The sequence below is a fragment of the Bactrocera oleae genome, chromosome 3, assembly GCF_042242935.1.
Source record: "Bactrocera oleae isolate idBacOlea1 chromosome 3, idBacOlea1, whole genome shotgun sequence".
NCBI lineage: Eukaryota > Metazoa > Arthropoda > Insecta > Diptera > Tephritidae > Bactrocera > Bactrocera oleae.
Window position 1 is genome coordinate 55,914,445 of NC_091537.1, and position 19,730 is coordinate 55,934,174.

Here is a 19,730-nt window from a genome sequence, read left to right on the forward strand (position 1 = left end):
TTTATTATATTATGCCTATTTGCATAGTAAATACAAAAAATTTATAATAAAATTTCAAATTACTAACTAATGTAAATATTCTTTTGAAACCGTGCGCTATTGCAACAAGGAAAGGAAGTTCAAAATGAAAAGGATTGCCGAATTGCGTAGTAGCAAACTGTTACGAAGAAGTACACAAAGAGGATGTAGAAAGGATCGAGCAAGCAAATAACTGTATCATTATTGCAACACTGTTGTTCTTCTAAAGATGCTCCACTTATACTTAACCTAGTCAATGCAAATATTTTGCCCGGCAAACCATTGAGAAGTGGAAATCTAAAATTAAATTTCTGCTGAAAATACATTTAAAGTAATATATTATGCATTAGTATATGTACTTAAAACACAATTTGATATTAATTAGTTATAAACTAAAATAAGAACTTAAAGAGTTCTCATCTGAATATTCTCTTATTGAGGAAGCTGTTATATTTTGTTTATTAATTTGGTGTGGCCTGATTGGTTGTTGCCTTTATACAAATTAATGCCTTCCTTTGCGAAGGAAGTAGAAAAAAAACACACCGGTTTTTTTTTGGTCAGTCATCATCCAAATAAAACTGCTGTCAATTACCATTTACCTTAGTCTTATATTCTATTTTACATTTCATTACTTAGTTCTAAAAGCATTGCATTGTCAGCATTTGTAAAGTTGTTGCACTCTTTTTTGAAGAATTTTGAGAAATTATATTTCTCGGTAAAAATCGAAAGCAAAATTATTTGCAAAATCTTTTCGTAAACGTTTGCATAACTTGACAATTGCTGAATTACATTTTGTATTTATTTTGGTTTTAATGTTTTGATTAACTCTTTCCCTCTTAAGTCGATTGTTAACTTAATTGGGGTGTTGAAATTTGTGGAAATGGTCCGTTTTTCTCACTTGAGACATTATTTGTATTTATTTGTGGCTTTGATACTATGTACCATTTCCGCTTATGTTTATAAATTAGAACAAATGCTATGATGAAAAGAATTATAATTGCCACATCTGTGTTTAGACTAATTAAATGTGTATTTATACTATTACCGACTAATATTTTTGTTATTTTCATGCTGTAGTTGTTTTAGGTATAAATTTTCAAGTTTCATATTTAGTTTTGTATTATTACTTTCCTTTATTTTCGTAATTAAGTTTGGTAAAATAAGTGTGTCATATATCTTGAGGTTGACATTGGTATAAGTTTTATTTAATGCATTTATCTTGCAGTTCTCAAATTTTATCAAATTTTTTGCTTTATTTTTACTTTACTGCAATCATGAGTTATTACATCTTTGAAGTTCTTAAATACAACTATTTCTTGAACAACTTCTTTTACATCAGCGTTTTCTAATTTTTCAAGTTCGCATTGTGCTTCCTTAAAATCTATGATGCCTGAAATACAGTTATTATCTATACCAATTAAATTTTTTTCTAGGTTATCTTTGACCTTAATATTGTAAATGTTATTGCTGCTATCGGTAAGTATTTCTGTTTGATCTAACACTTAAGATTTGTTTTAAATATTTGGCAGGGGTTCAAATATTATTTTAGGCAGTACATTAGGAGAAAATTGGGGTATGAGTAGTGTTAATATTATGTTATTATTTTGGAAAAGTACTGCAATTTTTCATTTTACTATAGCTGTCTAAGTCTGTAATCAGGTTTAGTTCCTTCTGTGTCAAAATGTCAGTGGGGATAACTCCTGACTTGCAAGAAAATATAATTTGTCCGATGTCCATGATGTGATTGTTTAAAAGTTATATATCATTGTAATTTTGTACATGTATTGGACAAATAGAACTTCATCTTCGAGTGTTTTAATTTATTAATGTATTGTAATTGCTGACAAAGAATTTGTTGTCTGTTTATGTGTTTCGTGATATTAATAATTTGTTCGGTCATAAAATTGTTTATAAAAGTTAAATTATTAATTGTGCTGTTAATAGTTTGCTCATTGGACATTTTCCTAGGACATTGAAAAGTCCTCGTTTAGATTTAGAATTGATATGTAGGTTATTTATTCGTGTATTAAGTAAAATAAAATTTTTATTTATCATGGAGAAGTAAAAAGTTCGTTCGGTTTTTATCTAAGAGATGGCGTTATTGTCCATAGTACTATGTAGTGTTACGTGTTGAAGCAAAGAGAAAATTCGCTATATTTTACAATTTTTCTTCGATCAAGGCGAAAAAGCAGCCAAAGCGACTGAAAAAATTAATTTAGTTTATGGGCCCGATACTGTAAACGAACGTGTAGCACAAAAGTGGTTTGCTAGGTTCCGTTCCGGTAATTTCGATGTCAAAGATGCACCACGCGTCGGGAGACCTGTCGTCGAAAATTGCGATAAAATCATGGAAATAGTGGAAACAGACCGTCACGTGAGCACTTATTTAATTGCTGAGGAACTAAAAATAAGCCAGAAAACCGTTTGGAACCATTTGAATAACCTTGGATTCAAAAAGAAGCTCGATGTTTGGGTGCCGCACGAACTAACGCAAAAAAACATGATGGACCGAAATTCCATCTGCGAATCGCTGCTGAATCGCAATAAAATCGACTCGTTTCTGAAGCGGATGGTGACTGCCGATGAAAAATGGGTCACTTACGACAATATGGCGAACGCGCTTAATGGGTAGAAGTTGGCCTCAAGAGAGGCCTGTGAAAATTGGCTCTCCGAGTTTTTTGCCAATAGGGACACAGCCCTCTACGAAAGGAGTATAATGTAGTTGGCATCTCGTTGGCAACAAGTTTACGAACAAAACGGCACCTATTTGACTTAAATCGGACAAATGTACACAAAGTTATCATCTTTTGAAAAATCAATAAAAAACCGAACGAACCTTTTACTTGGCCTAATATCAAGGAGTTGTTTGTCTTCAAAAGTGGTAGCATTTACTGTTGCTATATTTTTAGAAATTAACAAGTAAGGAAGGGCTAAGTTCGGATGTAACCGAACATTTTATACTCTCGCAAAGTCGAATGGTATACTCGTTTGAGATTTCTTTGTGGATTGACTGATATTTTCGGTAGAAGGTCAACTATAGGCACTGGGGTCCACATATTTAGTACTTAGGGGCTTGAACAGTTTTGGTTCGATTAAGACAATTTTTGGTCACAAGGTGGCATATTTTAAACGTATTATTCACGCAAGGTTTTACCCCGATATAATCATTGGTGCTTGATATGCATAGTGGAAAGTGAAAGAATCAGATGGAATTGAAAATGGTGTTATATGAGAAATAGGCGTGGTTGTAGCCCGATTTCGCCCATTTTCGCACTATGACATCGAAATATAAAAAGAACGTTATACACGTTGAAATCGGTTGAGCAGATCCCAAGATATGAGTTTTCACCTAAAAGTGGGCGGTGCCACGCCCACTGTCTAATTTTGAACGCGGTTCCTATAAAGTTATCTCATACCATCCCAGAGATAAATAATTGAATGTCTCTGGCGTGTTTCGTGCTTGATTTACTGCGCTTTTAGTAGTTTTTAACAGTACCGTTATATGGGGAGTGGGCGGAGTTGCCACCCGATTTCAACTATTTTTACAACGTCAATAGAAGTGCTAAAAACATTTGCTTCCAGTGAATTTTGTTATTATAGCATTAGCGGTTTAGGAGATATGCACATTAAACCTATTAGGGGCGGTACCACGCCCACTTAAAGCAGATGCCCCTCCCTAATGTGATCCAGTGTACCAAATAACAGTCTTGTATCTTATTGCGGAGCTTAGTTATGGCAATTTATTTGTTTTTGATTAATGGCGTTTTGTGGGCGTGGCAGTGGTCCGATTACTCCCATCTGCAATACCAACCGTCTCCCGGTACCAAGAAACATGTCTACCAAGTTTCATAAAGATATCTCAATTTTTACTCAAGTTAGAGCTTGCACGGACGGACGGACGGATGGACAGACGGACGGACGAACGGACGGACAGACAGTCACCCGGATTTCAACTCGTCTCTTCATCCTGATCATTTATATATATATAACCCTATATCTAACTCGATTAGTTTTAGGTGGTACAAACAACCGTTAGGTGAACAAAACTATTATACTCTGTAGCAACAGAGTATCTTTTCTTCTCCCGTTGGTCAGGTCTTGTATTTCCAATCGTTGTGCTTTTGTCACTAGTATCCACATGAAAATTGTAAGTAGAATTTTCATTTTGTCTTAAAAAAAAATGTGTAATGTGCCTTTGGAATTTTCAAGATTGTTTGATATTGTTTTTATGAACTACTCTTCCGGACTTGGTTATAACTGTAGTATTCAGATTCTGTGCTATTGTTTCCCTTTGATACTTGGCAGATAGTCTGTTTCCTAGTATTTTATTTATTTTCACAAAATTGTTGTTGTTGCTGTTGTAGCGGCAGAATTCCGAGTTGACAGTCCTTGGCCGAATAAAATCCGGGTCCGTTCCGGTCACGTAGACCCGACTGTCGTGGGGTCCTCTCATTCTGTATATTCTTTTGGGGGTGTCCTGATTTTTCATTGTTCATCACGAAGGTTTCTGGAATAAGCGCATAAAGAATATGCCGTAAGGGTTGCCTTATGTCTTCGGCCGCTCTGGATTTAATTAGTTTGGCTATAACATACTTGGAGAATTTGTCAATTGCTGTGATTACCAGCTCTTTTCCGACTAGGAATGTATCCATGTGGACTATCTGTCCTGGAAACTGAGGAATAGGTGTGGCTTGGATTTGTGGTTTCATTGGGTGCCGATCATAAGCTCTTGCACGCAAGGCATTTTTTTATAATATTTATTTTTAAATTTCCTTGTCATGGTTTTAATGTAGTTATTTTCTAGGATTTGTAATTTATTTTTCTTTGCGCTTCTGTGAGCACGCTTGTGCACTTTTAAGATAATTTCTTCTTGCTCTTGTTCTTTTTTAATATTTCTTACTAGTTTATTGGAAAAATTAATCTTATAGCTTCGGAAATGTTCTAGAAATATTTCCTGTTTTATTCCTATTGTATAGTTGGTTCGAAGGCTAAAGGATCGATGGATAAAGGAATTTCTTAAAAATTTTCACCAAATTATCGAAATTGTATTGAGGTTGGGATTTCATGTACCCATGGTAGGTAGGAAAAACGATTTCGGACTTATAATCGAGGGTGGGGGCTATATCGAGAAAGATTTGGTTCTTAAATGCGTTTATGGGAGCGTCAACGTGACATATCAGATTATGAGCAGAACTTTCAGCACTATTTGTTGCTATGGATCGTGTATGAATATCCGTTTCTCGTGGTATTCGGGAGAGGGCATCAGCAACGAGATTTGCTCTTACTGGCTTATATAAGAGTTCATAATTTTATTCTTCGAGAATGGCCTCCACCGTTTCATCTTACTGTTATCATTCTTAGTGCTTAGAAAATAAATGAGAGAGGAGAGAGAGGTGGTCCGTGTATATTTTTACGTTTGCTGATCCGTACAGGTAGTTTCGAAATGAATATAGTGCCCATATTATGGCAAGAAATTCTTTCTCATTGGCGGCGTAGTGCTCTTCCGCCTTATTCAGAGTTCTCGAAATAAAGGAAATATGTTTGTTGTTCTGTGATAGAACTGCACGTAGCGCGAAGTTTGACGCGTCTGTGAAAAGTTCCATATCTTTAGTAAGGTAGTATGCTTATATTATGTCCTCAGATATCAAAGTTTTTTATTTTACTAAATACTTCTTAAGCTTCTAGGTTTAGATTTATTGAAACAAGGGAAGATTTTTCTTTGAGATTCTGCCTTCTTCCCCTCTTAAGAGTGATGTCAAGGGCTTTGCCAATTTTGCATAGACCCTAACAAATTTTCGGTAAAACCCAGACAATTCTAGAAATGACCGAAGTTCCTTTAGTGTTTTGGGTTCCGGGAATTTAGCAATTCTTCTGCAGAAATAATGTATCCCAAGAATTCGACTTCTTCATGTAGAAATTTTCATTTGTCCAGTAGTACTTTTAAATTAGCATCTTCCAAAGTTTTAAAAATCTTTTTAATATCAGTTATGCCCTCGTCTTCCGTTTTACTGAAGATAATTATATCAACTATATAAACGTAGCATTTATTTCCGATATGCTCACGGAGGATGTCATCGAGAGCTCGTTGAAAAATCGACGGAGCGTTTTTTAGTCCGAAAGGTAACCTAGGGAATTCGTACTTGCTGTTGCAAACAGAAAACGCTGTTTCTCGTAAACTGCCGGTTTCAGTGGGATTTGGTGAAATCCACTTTTTAAATCAACTACCGTAAAAAAATTGTTATCCCGCGATGTAACGACATTTATTTCTGGTATTGGGTACCTGTCCGAAATGGTCACGGAGTTAAATTTCCTATAGTCGATTACCATTCTGTACTGCTTGTTACCTGCCGATTACCTACAATCCCTACGGAAAAGTGGTATGGGGAATGTGAAGGTCTAATAATTCCATCATGTAGTAACTTATCAATTTGTGTTTCAATTTCAGCTTTTAAAGCGTAAGTAGGAGAGTCAGACTTCGTACGGATTTCACCTACTACTTTTGTGGTAAATGTAAGTCTTTCATCCGGATCTGAAAAAAGTTTCGGGTGTCTTGCCACTAACATACCTAGTTTTTCTTTTTGTGACGATGTAAGGTGCCCATCCCATTGAATTATGGCATTATGTAAAATTTAATATTTTCTTTGAGATTGAATTAATTAGCAAAGGTGTGCTCTTTGATTTCCACATCGCCTGCAACGATTTTGCATAAAAAACAATTCTATTTGTTATAGTTTTCTTTACGAATTGTGGTTAAATGTAATTTTTTGTTGACCCGGTGTCGACTAAAATTTTTAGAGTTTCGCCGCTCTTCGTTGTAAATTCTATGTAGGGTAACTAAGAGCTTATCATCCTAAAAAATTAATATCGTTAAATTCTAAATATTGGTTATGTGCTTGTGGTGGTTCTGTGTAGAGTCCAGACAATTATTTAAAGTTTGTTCTTATTTTTCGTTTAAGTTTTCATGGTTTGCCTCGTATTGCTAAAACTCAGAGTATATGTGAAATTTACGTGTAATTTTTCCATGGTGTTGGTTGATTGATGGTGGGGGTCTTTCACGATTATAATTTGGCCTTGGTCTGTTCATATAGTCAATTCTTCTAGTGCGCATACTTTCGTCTACTTCCATCGGTTGTGGTTTAGGACCTTGGGGTCTAGGAGTTGGTTGTGTGTGATAATTGTAATGCCTATTTGGTATGTATCTCTGTCGAGAATTAAATGGGATTAATATCGCGAGTCCCTTGGGGACTGTGAGCGAGTTGAGGATTAAATATCGACAGTGGTGGACTGCGTAGAGGTTGTTGTAACTTAAAGTAGTTGGTTTTGGAAATTTCCTATGAATTATTGTAATGAGCATAATTTGCTCTATAAGTTTGATATTAAAGTTTCAACCATAAGTGTAGGGCTTGCGAGAGATCTACTGGTTCTCTAAGAGTTTTCCTTCCAAAGAGTTTTGGCAGATCACCATTTAGACCGCGGATAATGGTATCTAATGCCTTGTCCCTATATTTCTGGTTAATAAGCTTATATTTGATACTTTTAAGCTTCCTAATTTGTTCAATATTAATTATAATTGTCTATAAACTCTTTGGTAAAAATCTTGCATTGAGTACCTACCCTGTATTAATGAAGTCATTTGGTACTCGAGAGTCGCTAGGTCTCTCTAGTGTTATAGGATTCCAAAGCTGCTTCTCCCACTATTTTATTTCTAATCGTATTTAAAACACTATAATATTTGGGTGTGCCTTTTGTGTGTTCATATATTTGTAGGACACTCTTTCTCCATGAATTAAATTCGCCTCGACTTCCTGAAAATTCGCGAAGACATTTTACTATGTCGGGAATTTTGTCAAGATCTCCCAGATTATTTGACTAATTGTTCTTCTATTACTTGGTCAGAAATTATATTTGGTCCTGCATTAGGGTTGAGTGTTGCCTGTTCTATTTGTGGTCATTGTCGTGTAAATATTTCTGTCATGTTTGTTATTAGGGAGTTTAGTTCGTCTAAGCTAATTTGTGCATTAGGTGATGTATGGTTTAGAGTAGCGGGTCTTAGGTTATCAGGATTCGACATTTTTAAGCACTTTTTTTTTTTTAGTTTCTGAAGCGTAACCTATATTTTTCATAAGTTTATAACAATTTTTATTGAATAGTAGTTTTAACTATATCCATGGTTATTTTAACAATTTAAAAATGGTTTTTTACATAAATGAAAATAGTTTTTATTTATAATCTACCTCGGTTCAATTATGGATTCCCTCGTTGTTTGAAGTTTGTTGGATAGTTGGCCAGCACGTAATGCTTCCCTTTTGCTACTGCTACTTAGGCAACGTTTGTCTATCACAATTGGAGGTTGGTTCAGTTGTGTATTCTCTCGTTGTTTGACGTTTGTTGGATAGTAGGCCAGCACGTAATTCTTACCTTGTGCTATTGCTACTTTGGCACTGTTTGTCTATCACACTGTCACTTGGGGCTTTTTTGGATTTTGTTTTCACTTCTGCGTTTAGTTTATTTCTGCAGTTTTGTGTTCTTAAGTTTTTATACACCTTTTCGCATATTTCAGTTGGGCTTTGTATTCAAAACTAATGTCTCACTTTTATTTTTGTTGTGACTTTTTATAAAAGTTAAGATTTGTAGTATTTTTGGTTCCTTGCCATTTCACAAGTTCATGAATACATTTTCACACATTAGCAATATGCCGTATACGATACGTGATTCGTTTCCGGTTTTTTAACTAGCTACACACCGTACTAATTGAGGACGTTTCACGAGACAAGCTAAGTTTTTAGTTCTTTTTAACAGCACTACTTGAGGGCTTTTTGTTAAAAAAGGACTACTGGTTTTTGAATTTTGCTCGGGCCAATCAAGGCCTTCCTTTGCGAAGGAAGTAAAAAAAAACACACCGGTTTCTTTTTTTGGTCAAAGTGACCGCACTTTATTATAATCCAAATAAAACTGCTGTCAATTACCATTTACCTTAGTCTTATATTATATTTTAAATTTCATTACTTAGTTCTAAAAGCATTGCATTGTCGGCATTTGTAAAGTTCTTGCACTCGTTTATGAAGAATTTTGAGAAATTATATTTCTCGGTAAAAATCGAAAGCAAAATTATTTGCTGAATTGCATTTTGTATTTATTTTGGTTTTAATGTTTGCATAAACTTACACAAGTGCGTATTGTGACATAAATACGTCACTATATTCATAGCTGTGATACAATCTGACCTTATTTACACTTCAGCAAAAGTTGAACGCTATTGAAATCTGAATAAATTAGCGTTTCATAATAATTCTTCAGAAATTTTCCGACAAATGAGTAAGATAAAATTAAACGCGAATTTTTAAATTTTACAGCCTTTTTATTACAGAATATTCTTTATATATTTATTTGAATCTCATTTTATTTAACTATCTTCCTAATTTTAAGATTTCTGTATTTTCCAGGCTGAAGAACGATTAGCGATGATAGAAGAGCAACGGCTCATGGAAGAAAAACGTCAACGAATGCGTAAAGAAGAAGAAAAACGTGTCAAAGAAGAACAAAAAATGATACTAGGGAAAAATAATTCACGGCCGAAGCTCTCATTTTCTCTTAAACCTGGAGCTTCGTGATTTAATTAAATTTAATAAGTTCTTACCTTAAGTCTTAATTTAAATATTTCATTTTTATAATATAAATACATAGAATAAAATATTCCACAATATTTTTATTACTATTTGTTCACATGGCTCATAGTAAGTGATTCTACAACATCACATACGACCTAAATCGCATCCAACACACCACACCAAGAGGTGTTTCTTTTGCTTTATATCGTATTATGTCTGATCATCGACTTCTGTTCACTGTGATTAGTTGGTGACCAAGCATATCTATTGTAACCATGGCTGTTAACGCCTGTCGCAGAACGTTGAAATGCAAGGTAAATACGTTACATTGTAATCTATTATAAATAAAATAATTTTTTTTTATTTAAAAATATATATCTCTGTACATTTTACTTTCATCTAAGTATGAATAAAAATATATTCATGTTTAAATAATGTGTGTGTGATTTGGCTGGGAAGTTAAGCAGGAGCAGATGATGAGGTGCAAGTAGCGGAGCAGGAAATTGAGCGGGGAATGGGTCCGTTATTATGTATATCGGCGGCAAACCTGTAAGTATAAAACATACCAATATTGTTTCATATAATAATAAGTGTATACATTTCATTTATGTACTTTAGTAAAACATATTATTGGTATGAGTGCCAACACCCGGCAATACATCCACCGCTTCTGCCTCAAAGGTTTCAATTGCCTGCTCCTCATTCCTACTGACTGAGGGCCTCCAACAGTCACTTGCGCATGCGCCTTAATTTTCCACGCTTGACAGCGCAATTGGTGCTTCCAATGCATTATAGATGGTGGGTGCAAAAATCAGACTTTTCGCACACACACACACTTTTGAACTTACCTCCTTCCATTTGGCTGCTGTGCGCGTTAAATTATTTGTGAGGTTATACTTACTTGATCTTCATAAGAAAGAACCTATATCGGTTGTTTTTAAATGTGAAACTAAATGCATGTGCATGTTTGTTTATATGCAAGTTCCCTACAAGAACAGTCACAGCTGAAAAAAAATTTTCAGCGCGCAGAACAAAGTTTCTATCATTTTCATAAGAGCCTTGTCCAAAAACTTATGTAAACAAACGTGTGTTAGTTTGCATCTCTCTTTAACACATGGATATTCGGAATGGATTCACTATGTATCTATACTGCTCACTCGCATGTCTTTTTCTAAATCATTGCTGACTATAAATCCATCATAGCTGAAAATTGTCAGTTATGATTGAAACGCTATCATAGCTGCAATTTGTCATTTATGTTTTTATTTTTATAAACCTTTTTTAATGAATGATATTTTAATTATATTTTCATTATTATTTATATTTTAATGTCAAAAGTCAATTACTATCATTTTTATTATATCAATTTTTGTTCATACGCATGCGAAAGAACATCTATACATATTTATCTACATTTTGCTTGGTTCTCTTATAAAGTGGTGTAGTTCGTTGCGTTCCCTGATAGGGTGGTGAAATTTTATTTTCAAACTTGCGCGTTTTCGATATTCCCTCATCGTAATTAACATCTTAGAACAGCTAACATTTGCGCCTTCTCTATTCATTAACAATCTCTGGTGAGGGCATATGAATAGGGCTGTAAAGCAAGAATAACGTCATTAAATAAACCTCACAACAAACGTCATAAACTTTTCCTCACAACGTAGTTGTGAAGTTTTATTAGAATAGGGCTGTAAATTACAATTGAAGGTTTAGGAAGCAAGATGAATAATCAAGATTGTGGAATATAGTTTAAAGATTAAAGTTTAATAAAAAAACATAGAAAAATTAGATTTACTATCTATATTATATTTATTTATTTATTTGTCAATTCTCATGTACTATTGGGTCGATTATTTTCCTCGGTGACAAAATATTTCGACTCCGCACGATCTCTTCAAATGAGAGAGTACAATCGGGCGCAACCCTTGTCAACAACGCTTTTGTATTCGTGCATCTGCGGTTAGAAAATGGATCCAGTGGAAACAACACTGATAAAGGGATATCATTTTCGTCAGTTTTGTAATTTTTTGTACTGTCTGAAAATTATTTTCACAATTCGATGAAACGCAAAAAACTCCAGGAAGTTTTATTTAATTGTTTCAGTTGTTGCTCTACTTAGACCTGAGCGTAAAAGTTGGCCATGAACTCTTGTTCGTTTCATATACTCGTCAAGTAAATTTTGAAAAACTACTTTCTTTTGCTTAAGATCAAATTGTCCAGCCAGATATTAACTCAATCCGTCAAAATTATCTGTTCGATGAAGTATTTTCCAAGTACAATGATTTTGTGGTTTTACGGTTTGCAATAATGCCAGTGCGGTTGACTAGAATATTTTAAAATAATAATTCAGCAAACTACCTTGAGCATTATTGAAAAATGGAGAGTGAAAAAATAAACTCTTTTTAACAATTTTTTACAAATTCATACAAACTAAGTAAATTTTAAAAAGTTCTTGAAAATCCCGAGACTGCCCCAAAAATGAGAAATTTCGCTTCCCTTCAGTAATTTTAGTTTAAATCCACTACGCACAAATATGATGTTCCGTAATATTTAAAACCTTCTTGACGGTTAAATTTAATTCCTCCTAAATTCAATCCTCTCGTAAACGTTAAATTCAATTCCACTGCATTTTTGATAACTACCGTCAGCAAAAAAATAAGTTGCGCATAATTTTAATATGCTGTTAATCGCGGAGAATTATGACTCGCCTGATAAAAAATTACTTGTGGGAATATGCTGGCGGCACAAAAGTGCGCCACACAGATTAAGCAAAGGGTGAAAAATTGCTGATCAAAAGGCATTAGCGAATATCAAGTTGGCGATTGCGCCATCATAGCTAGGGCTGATCTCGGAGTGCAACAGTATATGTGAAATTTGGTCAAAATTGGAATTATCATTAGGGCGGCTAGAAAAGCGACATTACTGACGATGCTAAAAGAAATAGGCGTCGCAATTATCGATGAGCTGTTAGTATTTTTGTTGTATAGTTTGCCGTCGTCGTACGAGACATATGTCTCAGTGCAGTGCATATATCTCTGTGCAGTTGTAAAGTTTATCGATATACCTATATGGTGTTGATAGAACATTTGAGAACTTTGAGCACGAAAATGAAAAATACATTAAAAACGAAAACAAAATAGACGACGTATTCAAAAATAGTATTGCAGATGACGCCGTTGAGTACAGTAACGAAAAATCGGTAGACGTACCTAATTGATCCGCGCGTTAGAGGTCGACCAACGTTTGTGCGCGCGGGACAGGGAGGGATACCATGAAAAGTATATCACCAATCGCTCGCTGATATCGATTGAGAAGTGGATGCTGTTGATTCAGACGATCCGCAAACTTTAGCGGAAGCATTGCAATTCGAAGAGGTATCTATGTAGTTAATGGTGCTCAAAGATGAATTTTTGGCGGACTTGAGGAGCGGAATTCGGCAAATAGTTGAAGACATTCGAGTCGTAAAGCAATTGGCAACAAATTCGTGTTCCGTACTAAAGATGAGTATTTACTGAAAGTTCGACTAGTGGCAAAGAGTTACACTCAACACCCAGGGGAATGTTTTCATGAAGTTTCCTGCCCATGTGCACGGTCAACTTCAGTACAACAGAGAAAAATATCGCGATGCATCAGATGGATGTATTCACCACTTATTTAAATGAGGATCTAGACGAAAATATCTACATGGCTGTTCCAAATTTGCTTATAAGTGTGTTGAAGATAATTCAACGTGGTCAGTCTGTCGGCTTAAAAGGCATAGCAGCGAACTGCAGAAGAGTGGCAACCAGCAAGCCCTGTGTCTAAAACACTGTACGCGTTGCTCCTGTGAGGGTTGAACGGTTGTTTAAAATAAATATTTAAATAATATTTTATGATTTGCTTGATAGTATTTTACTATAGCACATAAAATACGATCAAGCAAATCATAAAATATTATTTCAGTTTAAAATTTATTAAGGTTCTATTACGGTATTCTACCCAACTGCATTTTGGTTGAGGTTTTGAAATTAGATATTATGGTTATCAAATCAACTCGTCAAACTAAATTTCCATTGAAGTTTTGCCAAACCTAAGTTTTTTTTAAGGTATTATGGTTTTCAACCCTGTGCCTGGTGTTGACTAGTGTATAAAAGAATTTCAACTGCTACGAAGCACTAGTAGTTAAATATTAATGAATTTTATAGGAAAAATTTTAATAGAAAAGGTTATTTAAACTAATCTATTTATAATTTTAAACTATTTTAAACAGTTAATATGTACAAATACATAGAAAAAAATTGAAAAATGTACGTGGAATCAAATCCCGAAACTGGACGAGGCAAGCTACAAATTAAATACGGTAAAATTAAAATAAGGGAGTGTGGGAAATGTTTTAAACATAAATGGTCGATATAATATACTATTCCTAGGAATATATTGTATTTTTTGAGCAAAATTAAATGAAGCGTTAACGAATGCTCATCTTCAGTCATTGGCGTTTTATCCACAGCGTTATGGTGTTAATATTTAAAGTCAGGTTTTGTAACAACCATAGATATCGTAGGTTACTTCAGTCCAAAGTTAAAATATTTAAACTGCATTCTTGATAACTACCTGCAGGAACGAATTGCAGAGTTTGTGAGACGTCCCTTCATTTCATTTAGTAAAAAACTAAATGATTCCTCATTTAAACGAAAATAACTTATTCCATTTAATAGTCAATAAAACTTTCGCTTACTTTATGTTGGGAATTTCGAATGGATTTGAGTGATCACGAATGCTTATTATTATGCGCACTACAGCAGTTTTGGCCTCAACATTTTTGTCATCAAAACTTATGTTCATTTGAATAATTATTCACCTTTTCGAGAGCAATGAGTAAATAAAATTGGTTTGATTTTTCGCTTAAAAATTTTCAGCTGTTATCTGTCTGCTATATGTCAAATCTAAATTTTTTATATTATATCATATAATATAGACAGTTCCAAAATAATCTGCTTGTAATAACAATTATAACTAGACAAAAATAAATATATAAAATCAGGTGCTTTTCAGGAATATTTACATTAACAATATACATCAAAACAATCAACTTGAAACAAAAATCAAAATTATTTTATTAATAAGTAGATACAATTCAATTGTATCCATTAACAATGCAAGCCAAACCACTCTATTTGTATTAATTTCAACAAAAACCAAAATAAATATTAAAAATCAGGTACAATTCAGAAACAACAATAATATTAATCAAAAAAATCTACTAAGTAATAAAAAGTATTTACAAAATATTCTAAAACACCTTAAAAACCCTACTACCAAAATACTTATTAAAAACCCTATTAAATGAATAGTGGTGCAAAAAAGGGTTCTATACCTGGTACACGAAAACACATAAAAAAGAAAACCCAAAATAATAATAATAATAAGCAACACACCTAATCGCAAAAATTCTCATTTTAAAATCACAGATCAAGGTAACTAAAAAATTAGTAATATCAAATGAAGGAGGGCATTTGCACTCACAATCGTACTGAATATAAGCGAAATCGGTTCGGTGTGTTAAGAGAAAATAAATATTTTCCAAAATCATGCAAAAAATATAAATAGCAATAATTTTTGAATTTTTTCCAATTTCGAAAAACCATCGAAGTTGTATTTTTTATTTATCGCTTAGAACCAAAAAAAGTTTGTTGTACGAGGAAAGCTCATATAGTTTTTCAGAGATGAGAAGAATCAAAGAACTAAATGATTTAAGGTCACTTCGAACATATACGTTTTCATAATATTTTTTTGCAAGCTTTATGCACAAAAAAATATGTTAAAGAATGGGTTCAAGTTTCTCCACCAATACCTTGAACGAAAGGTGGTAAACGCTGGAAGCTCCTTGAGAGGTACGGGCATATCGTAACATATCTCTGTGCGTCTGTGAAACCAAGGCTTCTCAACTCCAAGGGTGACCTACCCTGAACAAATTGTTTGAGGGTAACTTGCGATGGCCAATTAAAAATATGTGATAACAATTTTACAGCCAGATCTACGTAAAATTCAATTTCCCTTTTTCTAGGTGTCCCTTCTGTCAAATATTGCTCTGTTTGTGTTTGCCTATAATTTGCCCAAGCGCTAACTATTTGAGAGATTCCTGAAGAGGAAGAATATACGTGATCTTCATTATATAGGGGTTGAAGGGATTTACACAAGGTCGCAAGTTCAAACATATTAGTGTTTGAAGTCGAGACAGATAAAATTGGAGAAAACCTAAAATGCATCGGATTAAAATCTTTACTACCTAATTCTATAATATCTTGTCCATTTTTATCAATTACACTACCTTCTTGTCCACTACAACCTATTGCCCTATCTACTAGCTGCAGGTGATAATATTCTTGAATTTAAATCCGGGGTAGCTGATTTGGTGATAAGTCGTCCTTTCCTCATCTTGAGCGAAAAATGCCTTTGGCACCCAAATAAATAATTAGCCGTTGAATTCGCGACGTCCAACAGATTGATTCATTCACGCCGCATAATTGAAATTGAACCAAAAACAAGTAAGGAAGGGCTAAGTACGGGTGTAACCGATCATTTTATACTCTTTCAACTTGAAATGATCAAAGCCGGCGAAATACCTTCAGGTGTTGGCAAACTTGTATTATTTGAATGGTTTACAATCAAATTTGTATCTTATTCCCTTATATTTTTGGTCATAGATTCAATTAGTTTTATAAGTATATTTTACTTTTCGTCAGCAAAAATTATATTAAAATCATCTTCAAATAAGATATATCTGACATAACCTCAACCGAAAAGGCTATGAGTTGATATGTAAAACGTCATCTAGAGGAGCGGAATTGATTTTATTAAGGATATGAGGTCATTCATATTCAGCGCTAAACCACGTATTTATTAAGAAGGCTTTTGCACTTAAATTCGTTAAAACATCAAACTAATTATTAATATTACATTAATAAGTTTAATTATTAAAGACAGGTGGGAAGTCGGAAATCATTATATAGGGTATATTGGGAGCAGTAAAGATTCGGGCTGATTTTACATATTTTTTGACATTGCTCAGACTAATACACTGACCGACATACTTAGCCTAGGGTGTGTTAGAATAACAAAAATCATTAAATGTATTATATGGGGGTTTGGGTAATTCATAGTCTATTATCATATATTTTCGGCATTAAACTATACTATGTCCAATATTATACGTTCAGTTAATTTTGCCAAGATATCTTACATATTGACCGCTATACGGTATAAAGTCAACCGGATGTTTAAAAATTTCATTTAAGGTACATACCATACATATTTATGTATATAAGGGGTAGTCCGCTTATATTTATTTTTGCCCATACCACATATTACAAACCAAAATAAATATGATCTCTGAGTTGCATTAAGGTACCTCACATATCACAACCAATATATGCGGGATAAAGTCAACCGGATTTTTAAAAATCCTGATAATAGTTATATGGCGACTGGGGCAAGTTTTCATCTGCTCATAACCATTTTTTGCATAAAGACAAATTTTTATTCAAAAAACGCTCTATAAATTTTATTAAGAAAACTCACATATTTACCGATATTTGCGATATAACGTCAGCTGTATGTACGCAAATTTTTTGAATAGGTATATGGAGACTACGGGAATTATTAATCCGATTCAACACGTGGGCATATTATTATCAGATAAGGATTCTCTCTGAATTCTATAATATATATATCTCACTGATTGACCGATAGTTTCGATAAAAAGTTCGCAATAGGAACTGGGATCCATATATTTGGTTGCAAGTCCACGTATCAGAGTGTATCTGTATACCCCTACATAAGGACATAAAAAAAGATACATTAATAAATAAAAAGTGCGGTTGTTAATAAACCTAGGGCTTGAACAGTTTTGATTTGATCATAAGCTGTCACACTTCAAAGGCAGTTTTTATGCAAAGTTTTATGCCGATACATTTATTGGTGCTTAATTTGTAGACTGGAAAGTGAAAGAATCAGACGGTATTTAAAATTGTTTTATATGAAAAGTAGGCAGGTTTGTCATAGTTAAGTATATATGTACAAGGTGCGTTCCAAAGTAAACAAGACTTTAAAAAAAAAAGACAGAACAAATGGTTTTATCGGCAAAATCAATTAATTTTATTCAAAATAGTCTCCTTCTGCTTTAATACAGCTTTTACTACGGTCCAAAAGCATTTCGAACGAGTGTTTTAGCTCGTTGCCCGGTATGGCCGCCAGTATGCCGTCGCAAGCCTTTTGAATGGCCTCTATGGCAAATACATTTTTCCGAAAAGGTAGAAGTTGCACGGTGCCATATCAGGTGAATACGGGGAGTGATTGTAGAAATGTGATTTTTGGTCAAATAATCGGTCACAAGCGTCGATCGATGTGACGGCGCATTATCGTGCAACAAACGCCAACTTCCATCTTCGCGATATTCGGGCCGAACACGTCAAATACGGCGCACCAAACGCTTCAAAACTTCAAGGTAGAATACCGCATTAACGTTTTGGCCGGGTCGAACAAATGCTTTGTGGACAATACCCTTGGAATCATAAAAACAAATCAGCGTTGTCTTCACTTTTGACTTCTCCAGGCGCGATTTTTTGGTTTCGGCTCATTTCTCATTTATGTCCTCACGACCACTTTGAAAACGTTGAAACCATTCGTGCACTCTGCTACGGGATAGGCAATCATCGTCATAAACTTGTTTCATCAATTGAAACGTTTCGGTTAAAGTTTTACCAGTTTTAAAACAAAATTTAATGTTGGCTCTTTGTTCGAAGCTCATTTTTACACCGATGACAAAAACATACTGACACTTAAAACTCAATACTCAACTTCCAATAGATGAAATATCATGAATTTTTTACTGGAAGTCGATAATGGATAGCAGATTCTAACGCATTAGTTGACATATAGATGGCGCCACTAGAGTTTACTTTGTTACTTTTTTACTGTTTACTTTGGAACGCACCTTGTATGTACATTAAACATCTTCGATGGCGGGGCCACGCCCACTTGTTCATAAATTTTAGCCCACAGGTGCCACTTGCTAATGCGATCCTTATACTTGCTAATGCCAAATTATAGTTTTAAATCTTTATTTAGTGTTCAGTCATTGTACTTTATAGATTTTCGTTTAATAGCGGTTTGTGGGCGTGGCAGTGATTCAATTACGCCCATCTACGAAATCTTCCTCCCTTTCTTACCAAGGAACACGTTTACCATGTTTTGTTATGTTTGCATAGATGAACGGACGGAGAGACACACACCCTGATTTTAACTAGTCTCTTCATCCTGATCATTTATATATTATATATATAATATATAACCCTATATCTATCTCAATTAGTTTTAGGTGATACAAACAACCGTTAGGTGAACGAAACGATTATGCTCTGTAGCAACATGTTGTAAGAATATAAAAACGTAAATTAACTTACTAGTTTAGTTACACACTAACATTTTAAATATACAATTGACAATGAAATTTTGAAGACAGTAAATTTTGGCACATGGCAGTAAATGCCAATATAGTCACATACACAGCAAGTTATAAAGTTATAACATGTAACATAATTTGTCAACAACCGTGTATCCGATCAATCTAACTGCCAGACGTTGCTTCAGCAATAATATATAATATACATTATATAACTCGCATACGCATCCGGTCAATTATCAATTGCTGACACCACATTAGAAAATCGCAAATTACAAAATATAAATCTTTTAAATTAATTTTATGTCTAAACAGTTCTCAAAATAAACTTAATTATAAAATATATAGAAACATATTAAAATATTGCATTGGAACAATGACAACAGCATATGTAAGTTTTTACATGTATGTTTAACCTTCGCCCGTAAAAATATTTTCAATATGTTCACTACAGGTATAAACAAATTTTGAAATAACGATCAAGGACAATCCAATTCACTTTTTGCATACATACTTCCGCTAAAAAAATTACACATTTATTACTTATACCTATTTACATACATATGTATGAAGTTATAATATAATTCTATTATTTTTATACATAATACTGCCAGCATAATTGTCCGTAATTAATTGACAACAACCAACCCAATAAAATCTTT

At 33.9% G+C, this 19,730-nt stretch overlaps 1 protein-coding gene across 6 annotated transcripts in view; it reads left to right on the top strand.

Moving 5' to 3' along the window:
* Arglu1 (Arginine and glutamate rich 1) overlaps positions 1-9,721 on the top strand; it is an 87,000-nt gene extending 77,279 nt beyond the window's left edge. For 2 of the 6 annotated variants that reach the window (XR_004976573.2, XR_004976569.2), the window contains one exon: positions 9,462-9,601. Coding sequence is in view for 2 of the 6 variants with exons in the window: in XM_036362958.2 (XP_036218851.2) it covers positions 9,462-9,629 (168 nt within the window). In the remaining 4 variants the exon portion in view is untranslated. Of the gene's footprint in view, positions 1-109; positions 350-1,451; positions 1,495-9,461 lie in introns of those variants that run through there. The other 4 variants (XR_004976571.2, XM_036362960.2, XR_011395339.1 and 1 more) reach the window with 4 other exon arrangements.
* The last annotated feature ends 10,009 nt before the right edge of the window (positions 9,722-19,730 follow it).